Source organism: Phycodurus eques, chromosome 1, assembly GCF_024500275.1.
Source record: "Phycodurus eques isolate BA_2022a chromosome 1, UOR_Pequ_1.1, whole genome shotgun sequence".
Classification (NCBI taxonomy): Eukaryota; Metazoa; Chordata; class Actinopteri; order Syngnathiformes; family Syngnathidae; genus Phycodurus; species Phycodurus eques.
The window spans coordinates 36,650,583-36,671,777 of record NC_084525.1 but is presented as its reverse complement, the minus strand read 5'-3'; the positions used below and the strand labels follow the sequence as shown (position 1 = coordinate 36,671,777).

Below are 21,195 nucleotides of genomic sequence, written 5' to 3'. Positions count from 1 at the left end.
TGTGAGTGAGGGAATACCTAAGCAATTCGCGAGGAGTCATCCTGAAAGGATGAGGAGACAAACATTGTCAGAAGCTATGACTTGCAAAACCTTTTCTTGAGGTATTTTTTTTTCTATTTGTCTATCCTTGCCACTTGTTGTCTATCACATTTGCACAACACTAAGTGAAACTGGTTATGTTTTTAGCAGTGCATGTATACCTTGACTGTCAGCGAGAGCACAGACCTCCACCAATGTGAAAGTGAAAAACAGTATTGTATTTGTTTTTTTATCCATCTGTTCGATAGCTAGCAGTATACAGTTGGAATGGTTGTCGGCCCATGCACTGCATCTCTACAGTGCAGCCATGTTGTATAGTGTAAACATGGTGCCATGAGCATCACAACAGTTAGCAAGTACTGAACATTTATTGGCTTGACTTCTTTAGTTTCTGATAAAAAAAAGTATGTCTTGGATATTTGTCTGAGAACACAAATGCAATAAAAAGTACTGAAGGCCTCCTGCAATAAAACACTTTAAGGTTCATCGTATTGAATCAGAACAGCTTCTCTGCTCCATTCTTTGCTCTGGCAGCCTCACTCTTTTTCCCTCTGTGTGAGTAATTACAGGGAAGATGAGGAAAAAAACGTTGGTCAACTTTCCCTTTCTCCTCCTCCTTCAAGCCTGCACAACTTGTGGAGATCCACACACAAAGAGGAACCCTGCAACAATCTTTCATTCACCTTCTCTTAGTCCCTCACGTCCTCACCCACGTTACACTTCCTCTTCTAAAGGGAAAAGGAAGGTGGGGGATACAGTTTCTCGAGGACAATGGAAATTCAATCAGGAAATGGAGAAGGGGTGGCGAGCCCAGCGTCCTCAGGCATCCACTCCCAAGGCCACCATGGGCCACAGGTAGAGACATCAGAAGATCCAGTGCTTCAAAGAGGACCTGCAAGCTGCTAAGAGGATTGAAAGGTTTGACATCCCGCTCGACAGTCTGAAGAGGATGTTTGAGAAGTCAACTGTGAGTATAGAATCTCTTTTAAATTCCCTTTACTTCTTTGTTCAATTTCCACTTTTCTTGCATGTCAGCTGAGTCTGAGGTTTGTCGTATGCCTTAAACATTCAGCTCAATATGTCACGTAGATGGATGGGTTTCATGCAACTTGCATTTCAACAAGGGAGCTGAAAAGAAATGTGAAAAATGTACGCAGAAGCCACAAGTAGCAGGCCAAGCATCTGGTGGACAGATCACAGTGGGGAAATTAAACACTTGTACTCGCCTCCCCCAAGATTTTTCCTTTTCATTGTTTTTTATTTGTTTGTTATTGTGCAAAAACTACATCACCAGTGGATTGCCAAGAAAACACAACCCTCCGGGAAACACTGTAAAACGCTGCAACATTTTTTTCGCTCCTTAGGTTTTTAGTGAATAATGCATGAATCTTGTGTAGCAAGTTGTGACATACTTTAAAACATTTGTAGCTAAAATGTTCAAAACCTTATTTGGACTAATTGTATGGTTTGGTTGAATTGAGTCTCAAAAAAAAAAAAAAACTCTTTACAGTGCACATCTCTGCTGCTCTGTTTTTCCATCTTTAGCTGGCACTCTTGAGAGGAAAGTCTCACTCACATTTTCCTAATATCACTTTGAGGAGCCGACCTACTTTTTGGCCCAATGTGGTTGTGAAATTTACTGCAGTAAGCCTCTTCCCAATGCCAGAACACAATCCTGAGCCAGTGCATTATGGGGAACGTAGTCATGCAGTGCCAGCCAGTGGCACAGACACACCAGTACAGTGCTACTGGATAGTCCCATTTAACACCCTGTTATTTGAGACCGATGTATGGTTAAGAAGGATTTCAAAATAACCCGGTAATTGGTAAGTCGGCTGTAGCTGGACTCACATCCAACATCTCTAAAAAGAGAGTGAGCAGAAATCACTTGGAGGCACATCTGGCAACCGTGGTATAAATATTCCACACAGATGACTGTGGTTGATGATCTGCATCAAAAACAAAAAAGAGGCAAGACTGCATATTTGTTCTTCACAATGTAGCTGAAAAATGCTGATATTTGCTTTAAGCGTCAAAAGAATGCCCTGTTTTTGTCATTTGAACTTTTCTGTCAAAAGAAACCTTGAAAATGGCAAGCGTCAAGATATTTTTGGCCATAAATACTAGAATGTGTCTCAAACATTAGAGTTACTGCTTGCTTCAGAGGTCCAACCCAAATATCAAGTATTGCAAATGCCTGTGCCTCAGCCCACTTGTCATCCCAGCTATTTTCGGGTGAGAGGCAGGGTACACCCTGAACCGGTCGGCAGCCAATCGCAGCATACAGGAAGTCCTCGATTTACGAACGAGTTCCGTTCCTACGCTGGCGACGTAACACGATTTTCCGCGTAAGTCGGATTTCACCGTTAAAGTCGAAATTTATAGCGAAATGCTTCTGTTACTGGTATTGGATTGTGACAGCAAGCTCAGTGTGTGTGGGCGTGTGCGTCGATGTGCGAGTGAGACGGGACTGCGAAGGAGGAAGGAGTGCGCGCCGGTGCGAGTGTGTACAGTGGCAAGTGTCGTGACGGCGACCGTGGAAGAGTAGCGATTAGCGGAGGACCCTTTGACGTTGAATGTGCCGAGGAGCTAATAAAGCCATTAAAGCAGCAAATCGGTGCTTCGTGCCTTTATTGTTGCCACCACCCAGCTCAGCTGTGCAACGAGAGAAGGGAGTTAACCCCTGCGTCTCCCGACCACGGTCAGGTGACCGTAGCAGGAAAGGTTAACACTTCGTATAAAGAAACTAAAATACATGAAAGTAAAAAAGTAAGATGCTGTACTTACCACTACTGCTGAGAGTATGAAGAAAGGCAAAGATACTCCCGGCGCCCAAACACAGACAAGCACTATGCACGAGCTAAGCAGAAACACTATGGTGCTGGGACAAAATGGCGGATGAGACACGGTGCGTCGTAAAGTCGAAACGTCGTAGGTCGAGTGCGTCGTAACTCGAGGACTTCCTATATATATATATATATATATATATATTCCCAAACTTTTGGGAAAGTATTACAATTTGTATATGGACTGAAGAGATGAAAGCTGAGTTTTTTGGAAGGTGTGTGTCTACAGTTTACATTTGCCGTAAATGTAGCACAGAATTTCAGAAAAAGAGCATCGTACCAAGAGTCAAACATGCTGTTGGTCGTGTGATGGTCTTGGTCTGTTTCGCTCCTTTAAGACCTGGACAACTTGCTGTGATTGATGGAACCATAAATTCTGCTCTTTAACAGAAAATATTGAAAGAGAATGTTGAGCCATTAGTTCGTGGCCTCAAGCTGAAGCACACTTGAGTTCTGCAGCAGGATAGTGATCCAAAACACACTAGCAAGCCAACTTCTGAATGGCTGGAAAAAACAAAATGAAAGTTTTGGAATGGCCTAGTCAAACTCCAGACTTGAATCCGATTGAAATGCAGTGGCATGACCTTAAAAAGGCTGTTCATGCTCGAAGACCCTCCATTGTTGCTGAATTCCAACAATTCTGCAAGGAAGAGTGGGCCAAAATATCTCCACAGAGATGTGAAAGACTCATTGCCAGTCATAGAAAACATTTGATTTCAGTTGTTGCTGCTGAGGGTGGCCCAACCTGTTATAAGGTTTAGGGGACCATTACCTTTTCCCACAGGGACAGGTAATTGAATTTGTTTTCTCCTTAATAAATAAAATCACCATTTAAAAACAGCATCTTAAGTTCACCTGGTTTACATTTGTCTGACATTTGTTTGATGATCTTAAACATTAAAGTGGGGAAACTATGCGAAAATATAATAATTTGAGAAGGGGGCCAATACTTTTTCACGACACTGTATCTCTCTCTCACACTCTCTCTCTCCCTCTCCCTCTGCCTCCCTCTGCCTCTCTCTCACTCTCTCTCTCTCTCTCTCTCTCTCTCTCTCTCTCTCTTTATATATATATATATATATGTGTGTGTGTGTGTGTGTGTGTGTGTGTGTACATAAATACATAATATTTCTTAGAAGTGAAGTATTGAAGTTGAAGTATTGAAATTGAGCATTATCTTCATTGTGAAGGGACACGTTTTGGTTATTATATTGTACATGTATACCAAATGTTTAAGCCTATGCTAGCCTGTGTTAAGCTTTGTTGGCGCATATATGGTCAGTTTTCCCCAGGTTCCCAGCAAAAGTCTAAAGCTTATGAAACATGACCTTAACTCTTTTGTAAGGCAAAGCTTTTTTTTTCTCTCCACATTTTTTCTTTTTGTGCCCCATTTCACTTATTCAAATGATGCCAGGTCGTTGTTTGAGCAGATTGACACACTCGCAAGTGGTCATGGATCCTAAATCTCCTCTGTGGGAGTACTGTCTGCGTCCATTAAGTCTGAGCGTAAGGTGATCCACAGATTTATCTGCAGTGCAAAGAGCGTGTTTTCATTGCAGGATGATCCTTGGTGGACACGGGTTTGTGTTTACAGCATGCATTTCACTGTGCACACATGCTGATTCACATGCATGATACAGACCAACGTCATCTCTTATCATGCCGGGGCCACACATGCATACACACCACAATTTGAATGCAGTATTGGTGCAGTATACATAGAATAGCACTCAGTTAAGTACAGACCTCCTCCAAGGCCCTATAAACCTAAACATTAACAATCTATCTGACTTGTTTGATTGAAAACTCATGATGTGTGAGGCTATAATACTGCACCCTCGCCCTGTCGATGCAGAGATCTGCTGGATGTGGTTGACCCCAATGCAAGTGTAAGTTTTTAAACAATATTTAATGGCGACTTGCTTCTTCCATGTGCCACCCCTCCATTAAATGTCAATGATTCGATATATCTTGTGTAGTTTCTGCACAATCCTGGTAACTAATAAAGAAACAAATGGCAATCAAAGCATTACCTTACATTCTCACGCTTTGACACTTGATTGAGACCAAGCAATATATTTTGATACTTTAGAGATATTACCATAGGTCCCAAATAGTGGTCTCTACTCAAAAAGGGTGTGTCGTCCACTAGAACAAAAGCCTCAGCTAAAATGTCTGTAATTACTTTTATATTGACTGATACCAACATCTGCTGCAGTCTTTATGTTTTTACTGCAAAACAGACAGCCTACAGACGTGTCATTGTGTCTGTAAAGAAGAGAAAGTGGTGAACATATTCAACATTGATCTGAAAAACAAATTGGGCAATAGGGCATATTGTAAATCTACGATATATATTAATTGTTTTTGTTGTTGAAGATTGCAGAGATCTGTTTTCTGTCTTTTATAGCTACATATAAGTGACAAAATATGAGAAACATCTCTCAAGTAAGACAACCCTCCTTTCAGGGTGTCACTTAATCATCAGCTTATTACTGGTATTACTGGTATTATTTGTGCACTACATTATTATTACATAATTTAAACAGCATTGACATTGCCCCATTTACTTGTACTGTACGGTACGAAACAATGAATTGACGTGATGTTCTGCACTGATGTAGTGGTGGCTATTGGCCAGCGGATGGTAGTGTGGCATTGAAAGGCTAGGATGACATTGCAACAGAGACCTTATTATCCCGGTCATTTAAGTTCATAACTTGGATGACTATATGCATCAGTCTGTCAGATTATCAGGATTTCAATGAAAGGTATGTCATTCTGGCCTTCCTGGTATAATTAACACAAAAATGTTAAGGGTTTTAATTGTTTTGGTTATGTCTAGTTACCCCAATCACCATAAAGACAATCATTGGGGGATTTTTGTCACTTGATTCTAGTGGTAATAGCAATGTATCATCATGACAACATGAAGAATAAATTTAGAAAGCAGAGCTGGGTGTCTGGAATGTTCCCTCAATATATTTCATAACTTGAATCCTTAACACCACTAACAGAGTTAGTTTTGTATTTTATGTTCCTGTTTGTCCTCTGCTCTGTCCGCCTTCTACTTTTTTTTGTTTTTTTTTAAGCCACTAAATGGAGTAAAGCCTCTACAGTTGAACAGTTGTTTGGTCAAAACACACACGCCGAGAGAAGAGCATGTTAAATGTTAAATAAACCAAAAGCCACAATGGGTCTGTGAGAAATGGATCTGGACTTGATGAGGACACTGGCGTCTCCATCAAGTCTATTGAGCTTGTAAAAATTCCATTAACTTTTACCAGCTATCTCTAGCGTCTCGCTTTCACTGATTCGAATCTTTTAATGGAGCTGGCAATGGGGCCCAGTGTGTGGCTACATGTGCGGTGTGATGATGACTTGTTGCTGTCCGCCGGGCTCTGGCAATGGTTGCACGTAGTCTGCCAAATGTGGCACTGGAGCCATTTTAATAAGTCATTGGCCTTCATTTAGTCTGTCTTGTTTGTGAGTCTGTCTATCAGAAATATGGGTGAAGGACCCCTCCAAAAGTATTGGAACGGCAAGGTCAATTCCTTTGTTTTTGTTGTATAATGAAGACATTTGGGTTTAAGATCAAAAGATGGTTATGAGACAAAAGTTCAGAATTCCAGCTGGGGGTTTCTCCCTTCAGTCTCCTCTTCAGGAGGTAAAATGCATGCTCCATTGGGTTAAAGTCCGGTGATTGACTTGGCCAGTCTGAGACCTTCCACTTCTTCCCCCTGATGAAGTACTTTGTTGTGTTGGCAGTGTGTTTTGGGTCATTGTCTTGCATGATGAAGCTTCTCCCGATTAGTTTGGATGCATTTTTCTGCAAATTGCCAGACAAAATGGCTTTGTAGACTTCAGAATTCATTCTGCTGCTACAATCGTGAGTTACATCATCAATAAAGACTAGTGAGGCCGTTCCAGAAGCAGCCATGCAAGCCCAAGCTAGGACATTACCTCCACCATGCTTCACAGATGAGCTTGTGTGTCTTGGATCATAAGCAGATCCTTTCTTTCTCCATACTTTAGCCTTTCCATCACTAATGGTAGAGGTTAATCTTGGTCTCATAAGTCCATAAAACTTTGTTCCAAAACATTTGTGGCTCAGCTTGTTACTTCTTTGCAAAATCCAGTCTGGGCTTCGGATTCTTTTTGCTGATGAGTGGTTTGCATCTTGTGGTATGGCCTGTATATTTCTTCTCTCGAAGTCTGCTTCGATCAGTGGACTGTGTTCCTTCACCCCTGCCCTGTGGAGGTTGCCAGTGATGTCACGGAGTGTTGTCTTTGGGTGTTTCTTCACAGCTCTCACAATGTTTCTGTCTCATACTGCTGTTGATACCCTTGGCCGACCTGTTCGTCATTGTCTGTTGCTCAGTACACCAGTAGTTTCTTTCTTTTTCAGGACATTCCAAATTGTTGTATTGGATTTGCCCAATGTTTGTGCCATAGCTCTGATCGATTTTCCCTCTTCTCTCAACTTCAAAATGGTTTGCTTTTCTCCCATAGACAGCTCTCTGGTTTTCATGTTTGTTTAACAGCAAATGGAGTTTTCACAGGTGAAACCCAAAGCCGAAAATAAGCACTATCTAATGTTTAAGCAATAAATCCTTTGACCTCATGATTCTCATTTGCTCTGACATGCACTGTGAGCTGTCAGGTCTTATATAGACAGGTGTGTGGCTTTCCTAATCAAGTCCAATAAGTATAATCAAACACAGCTGGACTTCAATGAAGGTGTAGAACCATCTCAAGGATGATCAGAACAAATGGACAGCACCTGAGTGAAATATATGAGTGTCACAGCAAAGGCTCTGAATACTTATGGCTATGTGATATTTCAGTTTTTCTTTTTTAATAAAGCTGCAAAAATTTCAACAATTCCGTTTTTTTCTGCCAATATGGGGTGCTGTGTGTACATTAATGAGGAAAAAAAAATACTTTAATGATTTTAGAAAATATAACGGCAATATAACAAAGATTGAAAAATTTAAGGGGGTCTGAATACTTTCCGTACCCATTGTATGCACCGCATACTGGGGAACCTCAATAAAACAGACTCTGATATAACAGATATGGGATAAAACGGACCGTCAGGACTGAACAATGTGTTCAAAAATAGTAATAATAATAATTTTGGACATGGTGTAATGGTTATATCTATTGTCTAAGAAAGAGAGCGGCATTGCTGTGATGTTAACTCTGCGGAATACAAAACAGAAGCCTCTGAGTCTGGAACATGCAATTTTTGATAGAGTAGCAGTTTTTTTTTTTTTTTTTTTTTTTTTGTCAAGCTGGTCACCTTTGGCAACGGACTTGGAAGTACGAAGCACACAAATTCCTTGCGGCTCATGAAAGCGACTCGCCTATGAGTACGGTACGTTAACAATGTCATCATGACCAAGCACACGGGTGTGGTACGTTTGGATAAAATGGGAAATCTTATTTACAATAACTTTGTACTTTACTGTGTGTTTAGGACATGAAAAAAAACCCCTACAAAACAATAATTTTGTACTGTACAGTAATATGGGTGCAGATGGCCTTAAAAAAATAAATAAAAGTGCTTCAATGTAACGGACAATCGGCTACATTGGATGACCCCCCCTGTCCCTATTAGTTCGTTCTGTCGCGGTTCCACTATATATATTTTTATTTCTCATCCAACCACAATCAAAATCATGCTATCCTGACATAATTTATCAGGATAGGTTTTTATGTTTTTGAACAATGACAAGTATGAACACAATCCAAAATGAAATACAACAAGGCTTTTTTTTTCAATGTAAGGAGTAGAAAGTACAGATATTTGTGTGAAAATGTAAGCTTGAGCTGTCACCTTATCATGGTGGAGGGATTTGTGTGTCCCAATGATCCTAGGAGCTAAGTTGTCTGGGGCTTTATGCCCATGGGAGGGTCACCCATGGCAAACAGGTCCTAGGTGAGGGACCAGACAAAGCACAGCTCCAAAAACCCCTATGATGACAAACAAGTCAGGTCACCGGGCCCCCCTCTGGAGCCAGGCCTGGAGGTGGGGCTCGAAGGCGAGCGCCTGGTGGCCGGGCCTGCACCCATTTCCGGGCGCAGCCCGGAAGGGTAACGTGGTTCTCCCTTCCCATGGGCTCACCACCTGTGGGAGGGGCCATAGGGGTCGGGTGCAGTGTGAGGAATGTCACCTCTCTGGCAGGGAAGGAGCCCGAGCTGGTGTGTGAGGTCGAGAAGTTCTGACTAGATATAGTTGGGCTCGCCTCCACACACAGCTTGGGCTCTGGTACCAGTCCTCTTGAGAGGGGTTGGACTCTCTTCCACTCTGGAGTTGCCCACGGTGAGAGGCGCCGAGCAGGTGTGGGTATACTTATTGCCCCCCGACTCGGCGCCTGTACGTTGGGGTTCACCCTCGTGGACGAGAGTGTAGCCTCCCTCCGCCTTCGTCCTGACTGTTGTTTGTTGCCTATGCACCAAACAGCAGTTCAGAGTACCCACCCTTTTTGGAGTCCTTGGAAGGGGTGCTGGAGAGCGCTCCCGCTGGGGACTCCATCGTTCTGCTGGGGTACTTCAATGCTCACGTGGGCAATGACAATGAGACCTGGAAGGGTGTGAATGGAAGGAACGCCCCCCCCCGATCAGAACCCGAGCGGTGTTCTGTTATTGGACTTCTGTGCTCATCACGGATTGTCCATAACGAACACCATGTTCAAGCATAAGGGTGTCCACACGTGCACTTGGCACCAGGACACCCTAGGTCGCAGTTCGATGATCGACTTTGTGGTCGTGTCATCGGAATTGCGGCCGCAAGTGTTTGACACTCGGGTGAAGAGAGGTGTCAACTAATCCCCACCTTGTGGTGAGTTGGCTGCGATGGTGGGGGAAGATGCCGGTCCGACCTCGCAGGCCCAAACGTATTGTGAGGGTCTCCTGGGAACGTCTGGCAGAGTCAGAAGGAGTTAATGCTCAGTAGTATACAATGTTCTTTTGTATATTTGCATTATAAGCCTATTAAATGTGATCATTCTCAATGGGCATATATGCAGCTGAAACAGGTGGCCTTCAACATAAAATTTTAATATAGTATAACTAGGTTATTGTGGCCTTTAGGAAAATGTTGTTTTTCTGGGGAAATGTGATAGTGCACCATAGGCCCCCGTGACACAGCTTGAGCTTTTATACTTCATGGAATTTCTCCCCTTTGCATTTATTTTACTTTTATACCTTCAGTAGTTTTGAAACTTACGTTTTGAAAATTACTTTTACACTTTTACTTGAGTAAAAAGCTCAAGTTGATACTTAAACGTCTCCAGAAATCTTCTTAAACCCTAATATCTATATTTTTACTTAAGCAATGAATGTGAATACTTTTGACACCTCTGTTGGCTGGCGGCCAGTCCAGAGTGTAAATTTGTGTATGTCCATTGCTAAATTTGCACATCTTACAAATACGGTCAGTATTTGCTGTCTTCTCACCACTCATTTGCATGAACATTTAGCTTCAGATACAAGGACTTATCATCTACTGTAGACACACTTTTTTTTTTTTTTTGTCACTGGAGGCTCACTGCAATCTCTGCCTGGCATCACACATCAAGAGAGGCTTTCCAATGAAAATGTTTGGCGGCTTATCCTACTGGACCTCATGGTGAGAAAAACTGACTGGGAAGCAGTGCTTAGATGCATAGATGCACAATGAACAAGAGGTTTGACAAGACTGAGGCCTGACAGCCATGCAAAGACCATGTATGCCACTCTCTATGCTGTAGTCTTCATGATGCTGGGAATCCTGGGGATCTATCATGTCTATGAAAGTGTGTGTATGCATGTGCCCCCCCTATTATAGCTTGTAAAGTGTGTTCCTCATAGTGATGGACAAATGATACCGAGGTTTTGGAGTTTGTGTCACTCTTCCTGAAGCGTATCAAAACACCAGTGTCACGTGACCGATGACGTTTGAAGCTTCGAACGTTATCGCTGTTTCGTTTCGCGCTTCATTCCTTCAAAATGTTTCGAAGCTTTTCATTGGCTCATGGCGTTTCAACGCATTCTAAGCCTATAACAGCTTGACAGGTTTGACAGATTTGAGTGGTTTGGCGCCACACTAGCTATATAAAATGCATCATCATGCTTCAAAATGGGGTTGTGAGGAGATAGAGATTTGGAGAGTGAGAGTATTTTGGCAAGTCAACCATACAAGTCCCCAAATGACAAACCATTACCTTTCCTTAAAAACACCACACACACACACACAGACACACACACACTCGCACACGCACTCACACAAAACAATGTTTCTGACTTCACACACCATGATCATTTGCAAAGTAGGAAGGCTCTCTATTCCTGTTAGGGACCTTGAGTAGTTTTTAAATAAAACTCAAAGCTTTAAATAAACCCTTAACCATAATTTAACCACATTTAACATTGAATATAATTTGCATTTATTTGTTGGGTTAACCTGGAATGTGTTTTAGAGTACGGGGAGAGCATCTGCATATTTTATTGTAATGGAGATATAATCATTATTTGGTATGAATGAACAAAACACTTGAATGACCACACAGACTTTTCTGAACTTTTATTGCTGTCATGGGAGAAACAGTGCCAGTGCTTCAGTCGTGTTCTTGAGCGGTTGCTATGGCATCAGTTGTCCACCAGATGTCACCATCACTGAAGCCTTGAAGCTTTGAATCTTTTTCGACACAATTGTTCCGAAAGCCTCAGCGCTTCATGAGGCTTCACTTGCCCACCACTAGTTCCTCAACATCCATGTTCTCTCAAAGCATATTTATTTCACTAATATGGATGAAAGTCTGCCCATTTTGGATATGTCAAGTCTTTCAAAGTAAGTGCAGTGTTAGAAGACTTACAGAAAGACTCAAGCGGCCAACCAGGGGATGTATACACAAACAACCTCCACATTTTCCCTTTACATTTTAGCGAGCATGGCCGAGAAATCATTGTTTTCCATACAATCCACAGACACAGTTTTATGAAAAAAAAATGCGCATATATAGACTGCGAACCTTACTCGCCTCACTCATAATGCAAGCACAAACTATTCTAAGTAATGATCAACATGTAGCTCAGCTTGTTTTACCATATAGTGCCCTTTTCTTTGTCATTTGTTTTTGATTTTGTGCTGATTCACTAGTTAACTACCAATCAGAGTGATAAATTGTCACCAACGCTACGCCATTTTGCATATTGAATTTGCCGAAAACGCAGCCTTACGTGAAAACTTTCCACCAATGACGGCTCATTCATTTACTACTCAAAAACGCACACGCACCCTGAGTACCGTGTGTGAGTGGCAAAGAGCATGTGCGTGTGCCACATTTAGCGGGGCAGCTGCCCTGCTGGCCATCCCTCACTTCCATTCCAGATGTGTTGCGGTTGGGTGGTCCAACGGGGGTCAAAGGCTCCAAGTCAGGCGCGTGCACCGCTGGGGGCTTGTCCCCTTGTGGATTGCCGCTGGGAAAGGTGCACCCTGCCGCGCATTCCGAGAAGGCAGGTCTGTTGTAGGGGGCTACATCTACATCTCCTCGCCGCCGGGCTCTTCTCACGGATCAGCCTCAGTTACTGAAACAAGAGTACTACTCTCTGAACTTGCATTGAATATCATTTTTATCAACTCCAGTTTAACACAATTCACAATGCATTTTCCTTTCCACAAAGATTTGCATGGCCACAGAGGCAGTCTGAATCTCAGGCATGTTTATTGCTTCTGGTCTTACAAAGAGGTATTGGTTATCTTTAAATCCACATGGCTGACTCTGCTGAACAAGGAGTTGTCTGGACAGTTTGTTCTGTACTTCGGAGAGCATCCAGTCCACATCCTTGTGTGGATCAGTAGTGTCTCTTGTTAAAAATGCAGATCAGGGTATGGCCACAACTTCTGCCCGCTGTGTTGCTTACAGAGAATAATTTGGCTGAGACATACCTTTGCCAGCTCCATCAAGGCTTTGATATAAGGGCTTTGAACTATGGATTTGTCGTGCTTTGATTGAGATATGTCTGCATTTTTTGAACATTTTCAATAAAAGGAATAAGAGTGCACACGTTCCATCGAGACTCCCTGATGTTTCTCAGTGCTGTAGCCGAAACCAAGACATTCCACTTTTCATGATGGACTTCTTGGAACTAAGTGGCTTTCTTTGCAAGTGCTTCATTGTCCATGATTAAACCCTAGGCTTATTAGAGATTGCCATGCAGGTCACCATAAAACCATCCTAAAAAGGTCTTGACTGTAGGCATAGTGCATGAAGTTACTTCCCTGCGCTTCTTTACTATAGTTCACCCTTTCCTGATTCAATAACGTCAGCATTGTAGGCAAATTTTCCCCACTGAGATGTGACCAAGATGATTTTCTTTTACTTTTTAAAACATTTTTAAAAAAATTGTATTTATTTTTTTAAAGGTCCCAGGAGTCAAAACCAAGAGAAATGTGAAAAGACACCACCCACCCTATTACTATTGTAGCGTTTATGGAATGAAATAAGAATTGTGCTTAATTTAGTGCCTGCGTCACTTCCGGGTTATCGTAATTTTAAATTACAGCATTATAAACCAAGATATTTGATATATCTGAGGGGCACCACGCCATATTTTTACCAGTTTAACTTGAGGCAAAATGACGACAAACCTTTATAATCAGTCTCTTATCGGAAGGTGGCTACAGTTTAGAAACTTTGAGTTCTAGACTTTCTAGAGGTTTTGTTCTGAACCCAAACACACACATTATCAATGCAAGTGGTGAATTTTACAGAAAATGTCATAATAAAAATGGGTTTCTACAGGATAAAACACAGACAAACACAAAACAAACAAGGTACAGACGAACATTGGTGAAGGAAGGGAGACCATCTCCTCACCCTGCATTGTTCCACGCTCATGCTCTTTCATACCTGTAATGACTTTTTCAAATGTTGGGTGGTGTGGAGAACATTACATCTGGTTCAGTTAACAACATATTCGACGTTAGACATTCAAGTTTGCAGCAATGCAGTCACTAGTGGCGTTCATGTAAAGTTCTTAAAATATTAACTCCCAATCGAGTCACAGACTGTCTTATGAACCCATGTCTGTAGTGTCGTTCCGTCGCCCGTGGGTGTCGTTGTTGCCTGGTCCAACTCCCAAGTTGCATTACTCAGCAGGGTGAAAGCGCCTTTGTTGGTGCAATCCTTCGGCTGGCGGGGAGTTAATTACCTTAGCGTCCGGGGGCGAACTCGGCATCCTTGGGTCTCCGCTATGAAGTGCCAGGCAGCCGTGATTCACTTAGCGTCGGCATGGCAAAGCAAATGTCTGTGTGTTGTTGAAGATATTTTATTGTGTTGATCCGTTTAGATTCTGCGTGTGACTCTGGAGTTAACGTCTACCTCGGTGGGGAGCGGCGGTAGTGCGAGGCTGGGGTGGCATCTTTTGCGTGGCATGTCCTCTACACTATGATTACCAAGTCCCCGACTGGCAACCATTATCCCTGTAAAGTTAATGTGTGTGGTGGGGTGTCATGCATTAAAATTGGTGAGACTGGTGGGGTTGAGGCGAAACGGTCACAGGGCAATGATGACTCGTAACCCCCTCCCCCACCCAGGACAAACAGCTCCCTAAAGGATGTACGAATGTATGTGGTGCATTAAAAATCTGCGAGGGAAAGGCATGGCGGGCCAGAGAGCAGGCCGCAGTGCCTGAACATCTGGCCGAGTGTCCTCCTCAGCCCGACACTGCCCTCCCCCCACTGACAGGTGTATGATGCATTAAAACTGGAGGACCGGCAGGGCAGAGAAGGGGGGCGACCAGACCGGAGACCAGCACAGATGTCCGCTCTGGCATCAGCCTCATTATGCCTCGTGCCCGACCGGCTGGAAGACCACAAAGAAAAGGGGGGTAGCCCCTCCTCACATGATAGCTATGTTTTTCTTTTGAAACAGAAAAATAAATCACCTGACCTTAGAAGATTTGATGCATGTTGCATCTCAATATTGCTAGATTTTATTTATTTTTATTTAACTTGAAGACAATTATGAACAGATTCTTATTTTCCAGGCTGGCAAAGCTTCAAATACAGTATAATGCATCTTATAATGACGTGTGATACTATTCACTCTTTCCTAAATATTTATATAGCCTTAGCTACAATACATGGTGCACCTCCAGTGGAAAGTGTCTTCCAATTGGACCAGGTGTTGCCTAGTCTAAAATTCTAATCAACCACATTTGGAAGGGCATTTGTATGTATGTGTGCGATGATCTTTTTCAGGCAGAGCCTCGATTGTTTCCCTACATGAGGAACTGAGTTTTGGTCTCCATACCAGAAGTGGTCCTCATGACGTGGCTGTGGACAGTGTGTGGTCTGTGTGATGGGACTCTGTCCCCAAAACATGATGAATACACGCAAGCATGCATGCATGCACGCACACTCATACACACAGTGGAACAAGTGAAGAAGTGTGTCTACAATGGTTAGGGTTTCTTCCCAGCTTGTCTTAAAGGCCAGTAAATGACTTGAAGTCCATTAACTCACACAAACTTGAGAGAGAAATTGGAGAACATCAAGCAGGCGTCCAAGCAGGTGTGTAAGCCAATGTCAGTTCTTCGGCGGGCTTTACACAGTTTTCGGAGAGGCTAAAAACAGAGCCACATCCCACAGCCACATTGTAAATCGTCATGTATAAATAGTAGTGCATGCTGATGTGGTCACTGACGCTCAAGATAGCATCAAGCATGATGAAAGAGAGTGAAATATGATTTATATTCTGAAATAATGGAACCAAAGAACTTTATAAAACCCAGACTGTTGGATTGGATTTGATTGGAGACTGGAAAAGAGAGATGAAAATTATTTAAAAAAAAAAAGGAAAATAAACACTGGCATGATTTGACAGAAACTGTGATAGGATGAGGGAGAATACAAATGAAGCTCACATTTGAGCAAATCTATCATGATGAAATGATGAATCACACTGGGAAGACAAAATGATGAAACATACACACACATACGCATGCACAACACACCATTTTTCCTGGGGTTGGTAGTGGTGGTTGGGCCGGGGGGGGGGGGGGGGGGGGGGGGGGGAGCCGAGCAGCGCGTTAAACAACCAGCTCACAGTCCGGACTACAATGAAGTTGAAAGTTCTCACTTTTTGTTGTAAATATTATTTAAGCTAAGTATTATAAGTCCTTCAGTGACTCCTTATTGTATGACGATTTATTACTGTGCACTTCGGTATGAATAATTAACCCACTATGCAATGCGCGCTTAACACGCCAGTAAAACTGTATTCTTAATGTGTAAATAAAAAGGTAAGAACAATCAAACACACTTTTTACCAAGGAAAATAACAAAAATAGTGCGTATTTCTTTGCAGTTTTATGGTACTGCACCATCACTCTGCATTGTATAATAAACAATCATCTGCCAATCACTTCGTTGTGTTTGTCGAATAATGAGCGGTTTGTGTGATCTGTATAATATTTATGAACTGCTTGACTGCTCCTTGTATGAGTCCCCAGCCATAAATTCGAAGTTGATGAGAAATATAGATGACTAACAAGTAGCTATTGGTGTTATGAAGACGTAACTGTTGTTTGACTACTTTCCCAGGAGAAGTAATGCATTACTTTGCTTGTTACACAAAATAGCAGCATTTTGGAGTAACTCGGTGCTTTGTAACACATTACCGCCATCACCGCAAACAAGTAGCCTACCTCTGCTTTTTTGTTGTGTTCATTCATTTCTGATTTTGAATCGATTCTGTTGTGTGTTTGTGTGAAGTAATTTTTTTTATTGGTGTCAACTTTCTGCCATGGCTTTGCCCACTAACTTTATTTAGTTACTTATTTTAGTTGTCTCTTTCGCCATCAGATCGTTACGTGTTCCTTGCGGTCATTAATAAATTGTTGTATTGCAATCTCCTGATCTTGTTTGCTCTGGGATCCATTATTTGTCTGTTACAGTGACAGTCCATTTGCAGTTGATCCAACGGATGGAGTTGCACAGGGTGGGACCGTTTGGGATTCTATAGCCTTGGCAGAAGTCTGCGATGTATTGAGTGTTATTAAAAATCAAAAACTGTATATTGATCCCAGGTGATTACATTTGTTACATTTACCCAGTAAAGGAAAATATAGACACACCAAATCAAAGAAAGATGGGTCCAATGAAAAATAAAATATAGCTTATTTTCATGTAGCTTTTACCACTTTTCTTTGCAAAGGTAGAATGATTAAAACAGCTGTTGAATTGGCTCTCTTTAGATTGGGCAGGTGTACCTAATGTTGTGGCAGGTGAGTAGATGACCAAACAAGTGATGGATGAGCACAACGCTTTATTAATCGACAATTTCTTGTGTAGCATTAATTCCACAAGCATATTAATGCTGGCTCCCTGATGTCAGAGTTCATGACTTGCCTTCCTCGCTCCAATGTCACATGCCTTCTGTTGATATTATGCAATAGTGAGCATTCTTCTTTTGAAGGTCATCCAGGCTTTCATGTAATCTCTCTTCCCCTCCCTCAAATTTTGTGAACTCTGATATCTGCTTTCTCTCTCTGCAAGTGCTGTGTGTTGTTCGGTGGCATAAGCGCTTCTCTCTTTTTTTAAAAACAAAACAATATTTATTTTCTCCTGCAACAGCACAAACCAGTACGCCTCCCCCTTGATAAACATAGCTATTGCGAGACAATCCTATACAAACACAGGCACAGAGGAGACAAAGTTGAGGGAGAGTGATGAGACGAGGGAAAGGCTGACGGAATGGAGTGAAAAATTCGAAGATGATGGAATTGCACAAACCTGAAGGCTCAGTGAAAGAATCAAAAAGTAAAAAGGACAGAGCAACGTGGTATGGGAAGCCAAAGCTTCCACAAAGAGAGCCTATGATTCCAATATCAGCTAAGCAGACAAATGAATGTATCAGCCCTGCCAGATGGAAGATGAGCAATATCAACAGGAGATATGTTTTTAGTTCCACTCTTGTTCGTATTGTAAAAGCAATGCAATGTTTGTCTGTTTCCCCGCAGCTGAGCTTTTGTGGTATTCTTCTGTCAAATCCAAATTCCAAAGCATCCTCTCAACACTATCTCCAAGTTTGACACTATATGGACAAAATTATAGAGACAACTCACTTAATATCACATATACAAAATATATGCAATATACTGTATGTGTATATATACTGTATGTACGGTGTATGTTTACATACTGTGTGTATGTACAGTATATACTATTACTGTTCATATCGCTGGCTTCGGGCAGTAACCTTGTATCTCCAAAACCATCAGTTTTCAGGAAACCAAAAAAAAAACGTCGTTTGTTATGACATTAACATTGCATCGTATAACAGAGCAAGCATTTTCACACTTTATATTCGTCAATAATTTTTTAAAATAACATACCCGTGGGGACTGACCAATAGCATCGATTTGTAAAAAAATATGAAATTGACCAAATTTTGACATAGGTGGTTTTGGCCCAACACCAACGATTACTGGGTTTACTGTAAGTACTGTATCTACTGGAGGTGGGGCACTCGACTTGACTAAAGTCAGACTCAAGTCAGCAATTTTAGGACTTGCGACTTGTTTGGCTAAAACATGAAAGACAACTTGACTTAGACTTGGCATTCATGAGACTCGGCTTGACTTTGACTTGAACTACATGACATTTCATAGTGTTCACATTTGAAAATCAGAAATTTCAATATACTGTAGTGTGTCTTTTGTTTTTTGAAAGAAAAACAAAACTGCCTGCTTTTGGCAAGTCACTTAGCCGTGTCCTTACTGCTGTGCTCTGGTGTATCAAGTCTGTTCGTATCTCCAAAGCTTGTCACAGCGAACACAATAAAAATGTGCTACAAACATTTGCACCTCAATAAGTTATAAAACTGAAGAAGAGTACATTGTTCATTTTAGCATTGCAATTCCGAGTGAAACAAAAAAATTATACAGATTCATTTAACACAAAAAAGTACATTTCAGAAGGCCAATTCCAATCTCATTCCCATATTAAAATATTTTTGGCTGTTTCTTGCGTAACATTCTAATTTATTGGAGCTGGTAAAATGTGGGTTTTCGTTAGCTGTAAGCTAAGATCATATAACATAATAACAAATAACATCATAAAATAGTTTACTCCATGTAGTGAAGTTATATGAGTTTTTGAATTGAACTGCAGAAGTACATTAAGATTTCTAATTCTAATTCGAGATGCACCTGTATAGGCAGCGACGTGATCCAACTTTTCAACTGCTACACAGAAACCATTTAATACTCTTCTGAAAAAAACTGTCCTAAAATGGCACTTTAACTTTAGGTCTGTTTAATTTTTGACAGGGATATTTTCTATTTGTTTTTCTACTGTTTTTTATTTTATTTTATTGAACTGCAATCAAATGCATTTTTCCAGAGTTAACAATATTCCATCCTGTGTCAATTACTTGATTCAGTCACCCACTAAAACCCATTTAAATAAAAAAAAATATTCTTTTTAGAACGAATATTGTTTTACAATTAAAATGTGATTAATCAAGATTAATTGATTAGAATTAATCAAGATTAATTGATTACAATTATTTTTTATGGAATCCCACCCCTAATATATATATATATATGTACATATAAAACATGGCGGCACGGTGGACGACTGGTTAGAGCATCAGCCTCACAGTTCTGAGGACCCGGGTTCAATCCCCGGCCCCGCCTGTGTGGAGTTTGCATGTTCTCCCCGTGCCTGCGTGGGTTTTCTCCGGGCACTCCGGTTTCCTCCCACATCCCAAAAACATGCATGAATTGGAGACTCTAAATTGCCCGTAGGTGTGACTGTGAGTGCGACTGATTGTTTGTTTGTATGTGCCCTGTGATTGACTGGCAACCAGTTCAGGGTGTACCCCGCCTCCTGCCCGATGACAGCTGGGATAGGCTCCAGCACGCCCGCGACCCTAGTGAGGAGAAGCGGCTCAGAAAAAGGATAGATATATATAACATATAACACTGGCTCTTGTGTGCATCGAATGCCGAGTTTCCCTAACAGCACACAAGAGAATCCACTGCATATACAAGTGTTACACTAACTTTGTTCACATAGCCTCGTGAGCTACAGGCTCTGAGGTTACGTCCCAGTGGCTAAAGCTTGCTAAAGTGTCTGCAGGAGACAGAAGCCAGTCGGCAGTTTGAAGCCATTACTTTCTCCCGGCTCCCACAGTTGCGTGCACACAACTTGACGGAAGACAGGAAGTTAATGGGTGACTGTAAGCCTTTTGGGTACCGGCCTTTAAGACACCGCATGAATGGAGCGCTGTCAAGTTTTTTGTTTTTTTTAAACTACCGGTACTTTTTATTAATTAATTAATTAATTCATTCATTCATCTTCTGTTCCGCTTCTCCTCACTAGGGTCGCGGGCGTGCTGGAGCCTATCCCAGCTATCTTCGGGCGAAAGGCGGGTACACCCTGAAGTAGTCGCCAGCCAATCGCAGGGCACATAGAAACAAAGAACCCTTAGCACTCACATTCACACCTACGGGCAATTTAGAGTCTTAAATTTATGCATGTTTTTGGGATGTGGGAGGCAGGCACGCAGGCACGGGGAGAACATGCAAACTCTGCACACGCGGGGCTGGGATTTTAACCCCGGTCTTCAGAACTGTGAGGCAGATGTGCTAACCAGTCACCCACCGTGCCGCCACTTTTTATTTAATTTAATTTAATTTTTGTTGTTGTTGTCCTGTTCGGCTGTTAGGTCAAGCAGAAAGGAGGATCTGTATCCCTTTGATGCCAGAAGAATTTTACAGTGTCACAGTGGACTTTTTAAGCTGCCGCTGTGATGTCTTTGTATTTTAATGGATATTTATTGAGAATCAAAGTTGATCAGTCGAACAGAGCAAGGTGTTTAGAGGGGATAACTAAATAATATGGGAAAACAAGACAACAAAAAACAAAGCACTAGCTATAAACAAGATGAGGAAAGTACTGTAAATCATTATACCTGTATACAATGACACATGAGATATGTGATGTATAGGGTAGTCGTGCTGCACCGTGTGAGGGAAGGACAGGACTGGACAAGACAAGGACAGGAGGGGAAGCATGCAGGACAAGGGTCGTGAACCTGGCTGTACAACTGAAGTCTGGTGGGAGTGGTTATGTAAATTATAAATGTCTATAGGACCAGAGTGTAAGTGAGGAGATACCCAAGAAATTCACATCGTCATAAGTTATTTGTCACAATGTGTGAGTGGCCCCACACCCAGTGAATAAGTCCAGGGGTGGGTGTCTGCGGACACATGCAAGGGAATTGACACCGTTTCACATGCACAATGACCA

The 21,195-nt window shown here is 41.9% G+C and overlaps 1 protein-coding gene across 1 annotated transcript in view; it reads left to right on the top strand.

The window, feature by feature from the left end:
- Window positions 1-677: 677 nt before the first annotated feature.
- LOC133409942 (xin actin-binding repeat-containing protein 2-like) overlaps window positions 678-21,195 on the top strand; it is an 83,178-nt gene continuing 62,660 nt past the window's right edge. Inside the window, 2 exon segments of the mRNA XM_061690558.1 lie at window positions 678-921; window positions 923-1,006. Of these exon segments, the coding sequence (XP_061546542.1) occupies window positions 811-921; window positions 923-1,006 (195 nt within the window). The 5' untranslated portion in view covers window positions 678-810.